Raw genomic sequence first — 17,068 nt, 5'->3', positions numbered from 1 at the left:
TTTAGGTTGGCTATAAGCCTTGGTTTCCACTTTTGCACCACTGTCAGGTCAATTCTTTTCAGAATTAAATGTTCAGTGGGAGGATGGACAGAGTGATAAACCTTATCTTCAGTTGTAGTCCATGGTTTGAAAAAATCATTCAATATGTTTATGTTAACTAAAGAATGATTTGTCATAAAGAATTTTTCTAAAAATAATAATGTTATTAAATAATAAATTAATATGATCTCATTATAAAGTTTAATCATCTGAATTTATAAAGTTTCGAGTGTGCATGAATTATACGGTGATTCATAAATTGGTGTATTGTACCAGCGCCACTCCAACGCTTATTTTATTACAAACCCGAGAAGCATTCAATCTCTCCCTATATAGTTAACAAGATCATCATACCATCTTCCCTTCTGGCCATCGGATGCACTCCCACTTCAATTTCGTACCCATCAACGGTCTTCATCTAGCTAACACATACACCACCACCGCACATAAATTTACCCTCGGACCATGAGAGCCGAAACCCCAGTCAACAGCATGACGTCAGCTTGTGATGACCAATTAATTACTTATACCGCTCTCAACCAAAAATATCGGGTACGGACCCGGAATCTCAAAGCAAAGGTAAATAAAACCGAGCGGGGTCCGCTGCTCATAATTACTAGAGGAAGAGAGAGAAAGAGTTACACTAGGTCAAATGTTGCTATAAAGACCTCTGAAACGTCTAGGACAATTTTTTTTTTTTAAAAAAAAAAAAAACGTTAGGACAATTTTACTTTTCGCTAAGAACCTGCTAGGGTTTCTTTGTTTTGGGATCACGAGTTTTGAAGTCTGTAAAATAAATGTGAGATTCACGATATTTTTTAGGGCAAATCATTTCAGCTCTCCAATCGCCTCCATCTCTATTCTCGTTCTCAACTCTGAACTTGCCCCCTCCCTCTCTCTGTAACTGCAAACTACAAAAACTACAAGAATCAGAAGTTCAAAACCCATATAGTTCAGTTTTATCTATCTGTCTGCAAGAATCAGAAGTTCAAAACCCATATCGGCATATGATTTCAGATTGTTCAAAAAATCAAAACCCATACCTTTCAGTTTCCATCGCCCGCTGTTCCAGTTCGGGTTCCCCGTTCGCAAGCTTCAGCAACTGGCTCTCAACTCTCAAGCTTGCCCCCCTCTCTCTCTGCAACTGCTAACTTGTATGTATGGGTTTTTTTTCTTTTCTAAATCAACTAATCAAGCTCTGTAATTCTTGTTTTGCAAACTAAATCCTATTTGGTGAAATATTTTATGATCTTTTTTAAATAATTTTTTTTTTTTACAGTATAAAGTAACAAAATTTGCATTGCATTTTGAGGTAATCCCCGTAATCTATATATATATTTGTTTTTATAACTTCTATTTCTGTAATTTTTTTTATTTTATTTTTTATTTTGTGTCAATTTAGTCTTACAATAAAATTTTAATCTGGGCATGAAAAAAGAAAAAAAAAAATCTGAATTGGATTAGAAATCTGCAGAGATTGAATCTGAAAGAATTTTTATCAAAATGCCAAGCTTTTTGAAGAAGGAATTCTTTTCAGAACTAAAAAAAAAAAAAAAAATCATAACAAGAACTTTGACAAGCAAAAGTGCTTAATATAGGGTAAAGCTCTAAAGTTACTTCTTGAAAATTAAAATACTTACAAAAAGCATGCTTTTGAGTGAATTCCATAGTGTTGGAAGGGGGCTCCATGAACTACCTCACACTCTGCTTCCACTAGTAGATTCTCAAATAGGATTAGTAAATTGGTCAAAAGAAGAGATAGGGTACTGAGTGGTGAATTGTTCAGAAAAAAATTGGTAATTTTTTTTATTAATTATCCAAATAGGATTTTCTATGCCTTAATCAGTCAATTGTCTAAAGAAACATTGTTAGTTAACTAAAATTGAATTAAATAACAGTTGATTTTGGTTGATATATTTTGATTTGGCCCACCCAATTGAGAAATCCGGGATGTTTTGTTTCACATAGAAATACAGTCTGTGTAATGTTTGAAGGATATATTCAATCTTGCCATATTTTTATTTTCAAATTTTGGTTTTTGATTTTCTTTTGTTATTAGAATCTAGAATATCAGGTTATTGATTTGTTAATTTTGAAGATTATTCCTAAACTGATGCATTGTACTTTGTTATTGGATTAACTTAACATAAGAGCTGAGTATAATATATGCTAATCACACCTATCCGTAATTACACCTCTTTCTACGGATAGGTGTCCAACATTTCGATTGAAAGCATAGTTGGGTTGGGTTAATACATGATACAAATAATACTTAGATGGTAGTGTTTTAATTGTTATGAGTGAGATTGTGAAACCTCTTCCACACAACTTGAGTGTTTTCTTATTTTTAGGGTTAGCATCGGGCCTTAACATTTAGCAAGAACAAGGTTCGAGAAACATGCCTCCTCAGTCATCAGGTAACAAACTCTTACTTTTTCTAAAATTTTAATTGGCGTTTTTAGCTATTGGTTACGTTTATTTATTCATGTTTCACATACGGATTTTTTGTTTTTGTTTTTGTTTCTACATTCATTATATAATATTGTTAGGGTTAATTATACTCACACCCCCTGAGGTTTAACTTATTGACAAATAGATGAAACTTAACCCCTTTTTGAACAATCACATCCCCTCAAGTTTGCTAAAGTTAACAAAGACACCCCTACCACATCTGACACAGTGTGAATTGATTATTTTGCCCTTTGACTTATTAATTGTCCTATTTAAATAATAAAATTACCTTTTTAACCATCACACCCACCGCCACCACTCACAGCCCCACCACCGCTTCACACCCCTCCACACCCGCAAATACATAAATCATCAAATTCATCCTGTATATAGATATATTATATATACACATATGTAAAAATCCCATTAGAGAGAGTCACACACAAACACAAACGAATAATATATAAAGATATATATTTCTATATTAGAAATCATTTACTTGGATGCTTGTGTTTCTGCATATCTATATATTGTTTGTATGATTGTTGAAGGATATATGTATATTTGCTGAAAAGGAAAGTTAAAGAATTGAGTGTGTTTGTGATCACATATACGTACATACGCACAAACACATACCAAGAAGAACAATCACACGTTAGTCACACACACAGATAATTAATACACAAATATAATACACAATGAAGAGTCGTCGGTCATCAATTTAGAATCTTGAACGCCGGGAAAGCTCCGACCTAAATTCGAAGAAACAGCAAGAAGAACAATGAGAGGAACAATTCCTTCATTGTCACCTCCGCCGCAGTCTGCAAACCATAAATCAATCCGAATTCCTTTAGAAAATTTCACAAACCCTAGTTCATTGGAACTTTCACCGCTGCAATCCACTTCCTACTTGTACTGCCCATCTACAACCAACCTCCTCCTTACTCTCACAGCGGCTTATTGGGCCACCTATAGGCACGGTCCGCACGGATCAACCATGTTGGTAATGATAAGAAAGATGGTGATACGGTAATCACCGGTGGGTGGAGAGCGATGGTGGCAGTGGGTGCAGAGATATGGTGGCTGCGATTGAATAGAGATGGTAACGATGGGTGAAGAGAGATGGTGGTGGTGGGTGGAGGCGGCAGCCGTTGTTGAGGAGAGATGGTGGCAACCAGTGGAGAGGGAGGGGAAGAGAAGCTGTGGGCATCGCTGGGTAATTACGGACAGAGGACTTCAATTAATGGGGACAAATTTGTCATTTTACAAATTGAGATATATATTTTTATTTTTATTATTAAAATGAATTAAAGATTGGGGGCAAACTCATCTTTTTTTGCATTTTAAAGGCTTGTTTGGATGATATTTTTGACATGGGGTGTGCATGTTAAAAAATGAGCCAAGTTTCATCTAGCTGTTAATAGAACAAACCTTAGGGGGTGTGAGTGTAATTAACCCATATTGTTATGATGTGATACTCAAACAATTTATTAATGGGAATTAAAGACTTGGAAGTTTAGTTTTCAATTTCAGAATATATGTTTTACAAGTTTATTAACGCCTTTAAAACTTTTTCTCTTTTGTCCTAATAATATAGGTTTCTTTTCTGAAAGAAGAGAGTTGATGGGAATGGGTGGTGTTGGCAAAAAGTAAATAAGGTATGTTTTTTTTGCCTAGCTAATTGAATTATATAAATACCCTTACTATTGTAGCAGTGATGTTGTTTTTAAAATGACTAATTATGATAGGAAGTCTCTTTTCAGTTTGTCTTAATCAAATGTATCTTTATGCAAGAGGATTACGTGATTCTAGATGACGATTTTAGGTGAGGATGTTAATGTCAACGTTATGAGGATGTTGATGTCAACGTTGACTCTAGTGATGACGACTGATGATGTTGATAATATGTTGATGCACTTAAATTAAGTCAAAGCACTCAAAATTGAAGGAAATTTAGAGTTGAAGACATACTATTGAGCCTAGTGTCTAATTCTTTTAGTTACAAGAATATTTGGTCACTTCAGACACGATTTTTCAGTTCCTGAAATTCTGAAACAATGGTGTGCAATATGACTTATCTACTTGGCTCTCATCTTTTTCATCTCTCTAAACCCTAATTTTATCTGTGAAAAAGAAAAAGAAGAGACTATGCAATTTTAATTTAATTTGTCACTGAATCGAGTGGAATCAGAAAAAAGATAGGTTTGTTTTTGGGACTGTTATTTTGTTAATTAAGGTGCTTTATTATATTTGTTTTCTTTCTTATGTATTTGAAAATATTTCAAAAATAATTTGTATGACTAATGTGCTAGATTTGGCTGAAACATGCACTAATGAAGGGCTTAACCAAGTCAAATTTTGACGGTTTTTGTAGCTTAACCAAGTCAAATTTTGACGGTTTTTGTAGCTTAACCAAGTCAAATTTTGAGCCAATCTAATGCTCTAAGAAGTAAAAAATATAGAGTACGAAGGGCTTATGTTACAATCAGATCACTCTATTGAAATTTTGAGCATTACTTGTCGGTTCTTATTGATACCCAAAAAAAAAAAAAAAAATATGGAGCAAGTACAATAGTATAAGCATGCATCTTTTGTTCTACAAGCTTGAATTTCTTCTTAAAGCGTTTCTGTCATTACCATCCTGATATTTAAGAATTTTCTGTTTAGTTATCTCCCTTACTTTCAGCACTTTTTTTTTTTTTTTTTTTTGGGTACATTGGTAAGAAACACAATCACACCACCACACTTGGCCCTATGGGGTCTTGAACCCTTGACTTTCTACTTTAGAAGGACTAAACAAAAATTAACCATAATCTCTTTAAGTATTTCAAGAGCACCCATAATATTAACCAAAGTGCTGTTATGGATATGATATTAGGTACTTTCACTTGCTAAAAAAGCTCAAACTCAAAGCTTCACTATATAAACTTGTAGCCTCCAATTCGTACTGTTTTGCATTGTTTGATTATTAATTACCTCATCTTCTTGCATTTTAGTACTAGTATAGAAAATGAGTTGCATCTATGCACCCAACTATAATTTAGTTGCAGACAAGTTTCATTCACACTTGAAACACTATTTTTTATGACTAGTATCCAACAGGATATTAACTCGACCATCCCGTTGGTTATTCCAAGTAAAAGGATAACCTGCATAACCTAAATCACCCAAATTGCATATCTCTATCAAAGATTGGAATGAACGCAAACGCCATCTTGTCTTAACTGGCCCATCACACTTCTCAGATGTATAGAGAATATCATTAATCACTTATAAGCACTAATTGCGTCGTCCAAAATTGAGACTGTTGTTCTAAATATTTCCATTGTGATGCACGAATGGTGTCAATTGTACTCGAATAAATTATGGAAAGGTCCTAGGTGTTTTATTTTGCGGGTGAACCAAAGCTTTAATATGAAAATTATTCTGGTCCGGCACCTCTAAGTGAACCGCATCTTTCCACCAGAGGGCAATGCCACCCGCACGACCCACCAGATTAGTTAAACAGGCATTATTAAACCCAAGGACCGATTTAAGGTGATCCATCCGTCTCCGACCATTTTTTGTTTCAAGAAGTGCAAAAATCATCGAGGAATGCATTTTTTGAAGTTGGTTGTGATTGGGTTACCCCTCCCTTGACAATTCCAACAATAATTCGCAGGGGACTATGTTTGGGGGCAATTACATTCCCAAAATTATGTGTTGGATGCTCTGTACGTGTAGGACCGTGTCTTGACGAGGAAGCACTAGAAACATAAAATGAACAACGATGTCAGAGTATGTTTGGTTTGTAACTCTTAAAACAGTTCTCAAGAATTCAGAGAACAAAAATCTGTTTTTTGAGAACTATAAAAGACAAGTTCTATGAAAATAAGTCTTTTTATAACTGAGTTCTCAAAAAACTGAATCAGAATTTTTTGTACAATTTTCTATTTTCAGTCTATTCTCAGAGTTGCAAACCAAGCAGAAAAAATTCACACAAGTCTCCACACAGTTGAGTCGCTGGCCTTATATTGCATGGATCCACGGCCTACTGTTTCTCCAACCCGTAAGTAACTGGGTCCAGTGCTGTATTTGGACTCACTTGACCATTAGGAAGTGGCCCAATGAAATTTTGGTCACCACTATACAATGCTATAACAATTGGACTACGCTAATTCATTGCCAATCCTTTATATACCCTTATATTTGTGGCCATTGGATCACATCAAATTTGATCCAATGGCTATTATTATCAAAACCCTTATATTGTTTGGGTCATGAATCTCACATTTTGCTCCACACCGCTACTTTGAGATTCAAGAGGCTGCTCGTCTGCTATTCAAGAAATTCCAAAAATTGCTCCAACAATGGCAACGAAAGCTCTCCTGTTTGTACGTAGATTTTGGAATCTACCAATTCCCTCACCCATGTTGAGACATTCTTCTTCTCTTTTTTCTACCACCATGACACCATTTCTGGACAAATGGAAGCCTCTCCATCCCATTCCACCTAATCCTAATGTGCATTTTCGGTGGTTCCCCCATTTTTCGGTTTTTCATCTCTGCCATTGTCCCCAATTTTCGGTGGTTCAGCATTTTTCGGTGGTTCAGTGCTGAACCGCCGAAAAATTGGAACACTGGCACAGATGAAAAACCGAAAAATGGGGACACTAGCATATCTGGTAATCTCTTGACTTCATTATTGTTTATATAGTATTTTCTGAATATTTGGTTGACGGTCTTGCATTCTTTAGAAGGGTTTGGACATGAATCACCACAAAATGGGGATACTGGGGGAAAAGATTCTGCACAAAACACTTATGGTAATCTCTTCACTTGTTTAGTTGATATTCTGAATATTTGGTTGACGGTCTTGCATTCTTCTGAAGGGTCTGGACATGTACCAAATGGGGATACTGGGGAAATGATTCTGCACAAAATAGATCTGGAAATTTCTTCACCTCATTGTTATTTACTTCATTATTGTTTATATAGTTAAATAATGATTTAATATTTCACGTCATTGTTATTTACTTCATTGTTGTTTATATAGTTAAATAATGATTTAATATAACAAAACTTTCCCTGAATATTTGGTTGACATTGGTCTTGCATTCTTCAGAAATGTCTGGACAAGCTAATTCAAGTAGCCTCTATAACAAAACTTTCCCTGAATATTTGGTTGACATTGGTCTTGCATTCTTCAGAAATGTCTGGACAAGCTAATTCAGGTAGCCTCTTCACTTCTACTATGACAAACCACAAAACCCTCACTCTTTGTGCATTTATTATTACATAGGCGGGGGCATAATGTTCATACATATATTAATTATCTAAATTTATTACTTCTCAGGAGGATCTGATGATGGAAGATCTGATGATGAGTTCAAGTTCAACACTACCTTTGGTAATCTTGTCTATTAAACCTATTCTTTACTGAATTCTATATTACTTCTATATTGAAATAAATTGTAATTAAAACCGTAAACCTTTAAAACACAATTGGCATCAAGAATCTGGAAACGGGTAACTCTAGCCACCTCTGCAGCTGATATTCCCACCCTTTTTGATGTCTTGCATTACTCTCATCCCATAGGGCCCAAAACACTGCAGTGAACACCATCACCACTGCTTTTATCTTATTCTCAGTCACTTTGTCCCCAAGCATTCTCGTCTCTTTCTCCGAGATCCTGTGTCTAGGGCTGATCAGTTCCTTACCAATCGTATGACTAGCTCCTCTAAACAGTTTGGTATAATAGCCAACAGTCCACTTTAATATCATACTCGGAGAGGATGTGGTCTCTCTCTAACAGACTACTTCAAGTGTTTAGCATTGACTTATTATAATTACATTTTTCAGGGCATTTTCAATTTGTTATCTGTTACTTTTTGCATGTGTTTTCAAATTGGGTAATTTTTTTTATTTTTTTTGATAAGAATAAAAACCAGATTATTATTAATAACCGAGCGTTAGTCTAGTATAAACATTGGTCAGTTGAGTCATGTGTAGTGTTGGGAGTTTATTGAAGTCATATTATGGATTTTAGAGTTTGTAAATATGGAATTTGAAGAGTTGACAAGTTTTGACATTCCAAGCTTATGATTATTATTTTTGCCCTTTACCATATATATAAATTGTGAGAGGGAAGTGCAGCCACTGCATGTAAACCTTCAATTAAATTCATGTTCCTTGGTTATTTTGTAAACTTAAATTAAAGATTATACTTCAAATTTTCATTTTGATTTTTTTTTATTTTATTTTTTGTTATTTGAAAACTTTTCTATTGGAGCTTGCGGTTCAATTTATTTATGGAAGAACAATGGCTGTGATCACACATGATAAGGCCTCTTCTAATCTACCTCTATGATTCTTCTCCATATCAATAATTTGTCTGTTGAAATAGAGGGTTACCTGATACCTATAATATTATGGTAGACTGGCTTCTTGGAAATGTTGTCAATTTAGTGATATTTAGTGAAATGTTTGACTATCGAATGTGATTTTATTCAAGATCTAAATTTGATGTAGAAGAAATAGATCTGCTTTTCGGAATCTCTGAATCTTCAATTATGCTCCAATTCCGATGAGATAGAGAACAACACTACTAAATCACTCTTGTGTTTGTGTGTGTGCTCTCAAAAATAAAATCAGAAAAATCAGATTTGATTTTCTGAAAAATATCTCTCAAAAGGCTCTCTCTAAATAATGAATTTTTGTTCTTAAAAGTCATACCTCAATGTTGAATGAAAGAGAGATTATACAGAAGTTTGGAAGACATAAGAATACTTGGAAATCAAGTCAAATTCGTGCATAGGATTTTCGAAGGAAGTCTATACCAAATAGGAATGAAAACAGATCAGGAAACTAAAGTTACCAAAGCTGTCTGAAGACCTTAAATCGGTTCGAGAAAGTATAATCAGTTCAAGATGGCCAGTGTAAAATTTGAAGAATCCTTTTAATTCTTGAACCGGTTCAAGATTGTTGAACTGGTTTAAGATGACCAGTCTTGAAAATCTCCACAGAGCCTCAAATATTGAACCTGTTCAAGTTGGGCAGAATCTAAAAACTTCCTAAAAGTTGTGTTTCAACCTTCCAAAACTTCCTAAATGTTCTTACATACTCTTATACCTTTCTAAAGCATTGTTTTCATCATTCAGTGTGTATTAAAGTATGAACGCTTGAATTTCTTCAAATCTACTTCTGATCTTCAATCTTGAAATTCTGAATCAAAATTTTACAACTTGATCGGGCTTGTTTTGACAACGAAATTAGTCAATTACAAAATATATATCTCACACTCTAGCTTTTAACTCGAAATTATGCATTTCAAAAGTTTCTGTAGGACTTAGCAGTAGTGACGACTAATGTGACTAGACTAAAACATTATATTTTTGCCATGATAACAAGAGCCTTAAGCTTGGCTTGTAGTATTAGGCCCACCTTTGATGTAAATTAGTTATATTAAACATAAGTTATGATATATATTAAATATATAAATTTTTATAAAACCTTAAAATGAACTGCGATGAACAATTTGAGGTAAAATTAGTATAAATCATGGAGTATGAACCTGAACCAGACTCGTTGAGGTGATTTATAACTAAGTGAGCTATATATATATAATTGGGCTGTCTAAAAATTAAAAAGATAATAATAATAATTCTCTTTCATTAGCCATTAACATAATATCAAGAAAATATTAAAAAAAAGAGAAGAAGATTAATGTAAAATGTGTATAGACCTAGGTGAAATGGAGGTTATTGGACCAATGTCAAGCACTAGTTAAAAATTTGAAAGATTGTAAAACCCTTCCTCAAACTAAAGAGTAATTTTACATCCCCACTTGCAATTTATTTATCTTAGCAAAAATTGCTACTTATGCACCAAACCTTGTGATTAGTTTTAAAAGCAATATAATTATGCACCAAACCTTATAAGAAAGTGGCCCAATGAAATTTTGGTCACCACTGTATAATGCTATAACAATTGGACTACGCCCCGCCTACCTTTTTATATACCTATTTGTGGCCATTGGATCAAATTTGATCCAATGGCTATTATTATCAAAATCTTGATAATCCATAGTAACTACAGGGCACAATCTTAGACACCGCCCTCATTGTTTAGGAGCTCCTTTGAGATTCAAGAGCTGCTCCTCTGCGATTCGAACAATGGCAATGAAGGCTCTGCTGGTTGTACGTAGGTTCCGTCGTCTACCAATTCCCTCCCCTATGTTGGGACGTTTTTCTTCTCCCATTTCTCCCATTCCTAGCATGACACCATTTAAGCCTCTCCATCCCATTGCACCTCCCATTCCTGCGCTTTTTTGCTGGTTCAGTGCTGAACCACCCAAAAATGGGGACGCTAGCAGATCTGGTAATCTCTTGACTTCATTATTGTTTATATAGTTGATTTTCTGGTTGACGGTCTTTTGTATTTTCAGAAGGGTCTGGACATGAGTCACCCCAAAATGGGAATACTGGGGGAAAGGATTCTGCTAGTTCTGGTAATGTCTTCACTTGTTTATATAGTTGATTTTCTGAATATTTTGGTTGACTGTCTTTTCTTCTGAAGGGTCTGGAGACGTACCACCAAATGGGGATAATACTAGGGAAAATGGTTTTGCACAAAATACATCTTGTAATTTCTTCACCTCGTTGTTGATTTATATAGTTAAATAATGATTTAGTATTTCACCTCATTATTGATTTATATAGTTAAATAATGATTTATTATTTCACCTCATTGTTATTTACTTCATTGTTGATTTATATAGTTAAATAATGACTTAATATAACAAAACTTTCCCTTAATATTTGGTTGACAGTGGTCTTGATATCTTTGGAAATTTCTGGACAAGCTAACTCAGGTAGCCTCTTCACTTCTACTATGACAAACCACAAAACCTTCACTCTCTGTGCATTTATTATTACATAGGCGGGGGCATAATGTTCATAAATTTATTAATTATCTAAATTTATTACTTCTCAGGAGGAGGATCTGATGATGGAGGATCTGATAATGAGTTCAAGTTCAACATTACCTTTGGTAATCTTGTCTATTAAACCTATTCTTCACTGAATTCTATATTACTTCTATATTGAAATAAATTGTAATTAAAACCGTAAACCTTTAAAACACAATTGGCATCAAGAATCTGGAAACAGGTAACTCTAGCCACCTCTGCAGCTGATATTCCCACCCTTTGTGATGTCTTGCATTACTCTCAACCCATAGGCCCCAAAACACTGCAGTGAACACCATCACCACTGCTTTTATCTTATTTTCATTCACTTTGTCCCCAAGCATTCTAGCCTCTTTCTCCGAGATCCTGTGTCTAGGGCTGATCAGATCCCCTCACCAATCGTATGACTAGCTCCTCTAAGCAGTTTGGTATAATAGCCAACAGTCCACTTTAATAACATACTCGGAGAGGATGTGGTCTCTCTCTAACAGACTCTCTCTAACAGACTACTTCAAGTGTTTAGCATTGACTTATTATAATTACATTTTTAAGGGCATTTTCAATTTGTTATCTGTTACTTTTTGCATGTGTTTTCAAGTTGGGTAATTTTTTTTATTTTTTTTGATAGGAATAAAAACCAGATTATTATTAATAACCGAGCATTACTCTTGTACAAACATTGGTCAGTTGAGTCATGTGTAGTGTTGGGAGTTTATTGAAGTCATATTATGGATTTTAGAGTTTGTAAATATGGAATTTGAAGAGTTGACAAGTTTTGACATTCCAAGCTTATGATTATTATTTTTGCCCTTTACCATATATATAAATAGTGCAGCCATTGCACATAAACCTTCAATTAAATTCATGTTCCTTGGTTATTTTGCGAACTTAAATTAAAGATTATATTTCAAATTTTGATTTTGATTTTTTTTTTTTTTTGTTATTTGAAAACTGTTCTATTGGAGCTTGTGGTTCAATTTATTTATGGAAGAACAATGGCTGTGATCACACATGATAAGGCCTCTTCTAATCTACCTCTATGATTCTTCTCCATATCAATAATTTGTCTATTGAAATAGAGGGTTACCTGATACCCATAATATATATGGTAGACTTGCTTCTTAGAAATGTTGTCTATTTAGTGAAATTTAGTGAAATGTTTGACTATTGAATGTGATTTTATTCTTGGTACAGATTTTTTTTTTTTTGATAAGTAATTTTATTCTTGGTACAGATACCGTGGTGTGGATCCAATTTGTAGCTCTGGTGGTGGGCGGATTGTCTTTAGGCCTGCAGTATCTCACCTACCTTGACGAATATGAATCAAAGAAGCTGGCAAGAGAATCTTTAATGCAGGGAGAGAATCTGTAAAGCAGCTGAAAACGATGGTAGACACTCTTGGTAGAATTGAGCTGCAGGGAAAGACCTCTTGGTGGAATCGCTTTTTGGGGCTTTTTCGGTAAGTTGTTGTGGTTCTATCATTTACTTATGAAGACATGAGACTTAATTCTCATCTTGGATTCTGTATTATTTTGTGTGCAAGTTGGCAGTCGGTTAGACCAATCGTTTATATACCCTTATATTTGTGGCCATTGGATCAGATCAAATTTGATCCAATGGCTATTATTATCAAAATCCTTATATTGTTTAGGTCATGAATCTCACATTCTGCTCCACGCCACTCCTTTGAGATTCAAGAGGCTGCTCGACTGCTATTCAAGAAATTCCAAAAGTGCTCCAACAATGGCAACGAAAGCTCTCCTGTTTGTACGTAGATTCCGGAATCTACCAATTCCCTCCCCAATGTTGAGACGTTCTTCTCTTATTTCTCCCACCATGACACCATTTCTGGACAAATGGAAGCCTCTCCATCCCATTCCGCCTAATCCTAATGTGCATTTTCGGTGGTTCCCCCATTTTTCGGTTTTTCTTCTCTGCCATTGTCCCCATTTTTCGGTGGTATACTAGGGAAATGATTCTGCACAAAATAGATCTGGTAATTTCTTCACCTCATTGTTATTTACTTCATTATTGTTTATATAGTTAAATAATGATTTAATATTTCACCTCATTGTTATTTACTTCATTGTTGTTTATATAGTTAAATAATGATTTAATATAACAAAACTTTCCCTGAATATTTGGTTGACAGTGGTCTTGCATTCTTCAGAAATGTCTGGACAAGCTAATTCAGGTAGCCTCTTCACTTCTACTATGACAAACCACAAAACCCTCACTCTCTGTGCATTTATTATTACATAGGCGGGGGCATAATGTTCATACATATATTAATTATCTAAATTTATTACTTCTCAGGAGGATCTGATGATGGAAGATCTGATGATGAGTTCAAGTTCAACACTACCTTTGGTAATCTTGTCTATTAAACCTATTCTTTACTGAATTCTATATTGAAATAAATTGTAATTAAAACCGTAAACCTTTAAAACACAATTGGCATCAAGAATCTAGAAATAGGTAACTCTAGCCACCTCTGCAGCTGATATTCCCACCGGCCCAAAACACTGCAGTGAACACCATCCCCACTGCCTTTATCTCATTCTCAGTCACTCTGTTCCCAAGCATTCTAGCCTCTTTCTCTGAGATCATGTGTCTAGGGCTGATCAGATCCTCACCAATCGTATGACTAGCTCCTCCAAACAGTTTGGTATAATAGCCAACAGTCCACTTCAAGTGTTTAGCATTGACTTATTGTAAGTACATTTTTCAGGGCATTTTCAATTTTTTATCTGTAACTTTTTGCATGTGTGTTTTCAATTTTATTTTATTTTTTAATTTATTTTAATTAATTTATTTATTTATTTTGATAAGAATAAAAACCAGATTATTATCAATAACCGAGTATAAACCTTGGTCAGTTGGATCTTGCGTAGTGTTGGGAGCTTCTTGAAGTCATATTATGGATTTTAGAGTCTGTAAATATGGAATTTGAAGAGTTGACAAGTTTTGACATTCCATGCTTATGATTATTATTTTTGCCCTTACCATAAATAAATTGTGAGGGAAGTGCAGCCCACTTAAACCTTCAATTAAATTCATGTACCTTGGTTATTTTTCGAACTTAAATTAAAGATTATACTTCAAATTTTCATTTTGATTTTTTTTTATTTTATTTTTTGTTATTTGAAAACTTTTCTATTGGAGCTTGTGGTTCAATTTATTTATGGAAGAACAATGGTTGTGATCACACATGATAAGGCCTCTTCTAATCTACCTCTCCGTTTCTTCTCCATATCAATAATTTGTCAGTTGAAATTGAGGGTTACCTGATACCTATAATATATATGGTAGACTGGCTTCTTAGAAATGTTGTCTATTTAGTGAAATTTAGTGAAATGTTTGACTATTGAATGTGATTTTATTCTTGGTACAGATACCGTGGTGGATCCAATTTGTAGCTCTGGTCGTGGCCGGATTGTCTTTTGGCCTGCAGTATCTCACCTACCTTGACGAATATGAATCAAAGAAGCTGGCAAAAGAATCTTTAATGTGGGGGGAGAATCTGTAAAGCAGCTGAAAACGATGGTAGACACTCTTGGCAGAATCGAGCTGCAGGGAAAGACTGAGCTGCAGGGAAAGACCTCTTGGCGGAATCGTTTTTTGGGGCTTTTGTTGGTAAGTTGTTGTGGTTCTATCATTTACTTTGAAGACATGAGACTTAAATCTCTTTTTGGATTCTGTATTATTTTGTGTGCAAGTGTACCAGTCGGTTAGACTGAAGATGAAAGATGAATTTAAAAATAGACGATGTATTATTTTGTGTGCAAGTTTTGACCAACGGTTAATTTAAGCACAATTTAAACATATCGTCTTTTGTTGCATGGTATTAAGATTTGATTCGTGTAATTTTATGGGTTAAGACCATCAGAATAGAATCTCCTTCCAGGTGAGTGAAGAAAACTTCAAGCCTGGTGAATTCTCCAAGTGATGGAATAATTTTTTTTGACAATCTGGGTATAGACTGACCCAATCCATGTGTGACTGGGACCCAGTAAGTACGTCCCTTGCCCAACCAAACCAAATAAAATATGGGTTGGTTGTGTTTTGGTCCTTTTGGGTAGGACTGGGCTGGTCATGTTTCTTTTTAAGTAACTAAAGGACCACAGCTGGCCCAGGACCAGGCCCAGTTCGGGCTGATGTGACACTAGAGCCATCCCCATTAAACTTTCTATAAAAAAATGGGCCATTATAATTAGGCTTTAATTACAAATGCTTGGATTATTTTATAAACAATACTTGCAAATGACGTGTTCATTTTGAATTTATTTGTCTGAACTGCAATTTATACCTATAAAATATATAAATATTTCAATTTATCTCTTTGTTTGATGTGGATATGTGTCAAAGTATGACACCTTTTAAACCAAAAAAAAGTTGTGAATGATGTTATAACAATTGTTTGATTTTATTAGCTTTTTTAAGGGGCCCTCAATTAAAAATTTAAATTAAATGAAACTTGGTGGAAAAGAGGTTTTCATAGGGTAGTCAACACAAACAAAAGATTAGTTAGCATTATCTCCGATAGTGTCTTTAGATTTTAATGGAGTAGGCTGTTTATCTGTGTAGTTTCAAAAAAGAAATACTCTGGATGGTATATGTGTTGGCCTAATTTGAATGGGTTAAGTGTATTAATGTATAATAAGTTAAGTAAAAGTTAATTTTTTATATATAATAAAAATAATATTATTATTTTAGTATCGTATTCTTGTTGTGTTCGAGTTATATTTTTTAAAGAAAATTATCATATTACTGTATCTATATCTTTAAGAAAATTATCATATTACTGTGTCTATATCTTATCTAACCTATGTCTTACGTCCGTCCGTACTTCATATCTAGCCGATAAGCTTCTTGTGAAATTCTCAATCATATGAAATTCCATTCGGGCCGTATGATGATTTTGTTTAAGCCTTTTATAGTCATATTATTGAGAATTTCACAAGAAGCTTATCGGCTAGATATGAAGTACAGACGGACATAAGACATTGGTTAGATAAGATATAGACACAGTAATATGATAATTTTCTTAAAGATATAGATACAGTAATATGATAATTTTCTTTAAAAAATATAACTCGAACACAACAAGAATTCGATACTAAAATAATAATATTATTTTTATTATATATAAAAAATTAACTTTTACTTAATTTATTATACATTAATACACTTAACCCATTCAAATTAGGCCAACACATATACCATCCAGAGTATTTCTTTTTTTAAAATATAAAGATAAACAGAATCTAAAGACACTATCGGAGATAATGCTAACTAATCTTTTGTTTGTGTTGACTACCCTATGAAAACCTCTTTTCCACCAAGTTTCATTTAATTTAAATTTTTAATTGAGTGCCCCTTAAAAAAAGCTAAGAAAATCAAACAATTGTTATAACATCATTCACAACTTTTTTTTGGTTTAAAAGGTGTCATACTTTGACACATATCCACATCAAACAAAGAGATAAATTGAAATATATATATATATATATATATATATATATATATATATATATATATATATATTTTATAAGTATAAATTGCAGTTCAGACAAATAAATTCAAAATGAACACGTCATTTGCAAGTATTGTTTATAAAATGATCCAAGC

The 17,068-nt window shown here is 34.0% G+C and overlaps 1 protein-coding gene across 16 annotated transcripts; it reads left to right on the top strand.

Annotated features, from left to right (window-relative positions):
* The first annotated feature begins 667 nt into the window (after positions 1-667).
* Positions 668-15,262, top strand: LOC132303043 (uncharacterized). Of its 16 annotated transcripts, none has more exons than XM_059800099.1 (16): positions 713-1,193; positions 1,319-1,351; positions 2,391-2,456; positions 4,088-4,148; positions 7,226-7,294; positions 7,594-7,702; positions 7,825-7,878; positions 10,916-10,978; positions 11,047-11,112; positions 11,300-11,341; positions 11,464-11,520; positions 12,672-12,896; positions 13,136-13,433; positions 13,590-13,631; positions 13,754-13,807; positions 14,832-15,262. In XM_059800099.1, exons 5-12 carry the CDS (start codon positions 7,238-7,240, stop codon positions 12,806-12,808), a joined length of 585 nt encoding a protein of 194 aa, XP_059656082.1. In that variant the 5' UTR covers positions 713-1,193; positions 1,319-1,351; positions 2,391-2,456; positions 4,088-4,148; positions 7,226-7,237; the 3' UTR covers positions 12,809-12,896; positions 13,136-13,433; positions 13,590-13,631; positions 13,754-13,807; positions 14,832-15,262. The 16 variants fall into 16 exon arrangements, with proteins under 16 accessions (XP_059656083.1, XP_059656082.1, XP_059656081.1 ...); XM_059800098.1 differs by having other exon boundaries at positions 13,129-13,433; XM_059800095.1 differs by having other exon boundaries at positions 13,089-13,433.
* The last annotated feature ends 1,806 nt before the right edge of the window (positions 15,263-17,068 follow it).

This window comes from Cornus florida, unplaced genomic scaffold (genome assembly GCF_030987335.1).
Source record: "Cornus florida cultivar Cherokee Brave unplaced genomic scaffold, ASM3098733v1 CherokeeBrave_3.0.0_Hap2_Chr04, whole genome shotgun sequence".
In the NCBI taxonomy this organism is placed as follows: Eukaryota; Viridiplantae; Streptophyta; class Magnoliopsida; order Cornales; family Cornaceae; genus Cornus; species Cornus florida.
This window is presented reverse-complemented; position numbering and strand designations above follow the sequence as displayed.

Coding starts and splice junctions, on each gene's coding strand:
- LOC132303043 (XM_059800093.1), top strand. CDS start 7,238: ATGAATCACCACAAAATGGGGATACTGGGGGAAAAGATTCTGCACAAA. Junction 11,113..11,299: donor TTTTGCACAAAATACATCTT/GTAATTTCTTCA, acceptor TTTGGTTGACAG/TGGTCTTGATATCTTTGGAA. Junction 11,521..12,671: donor CAAGTTCAACATTACCTTTG/GTAATCTTGTCT, acceptor TTCTTGGTACAG/ATACCGTGGTGTGGATCCAA.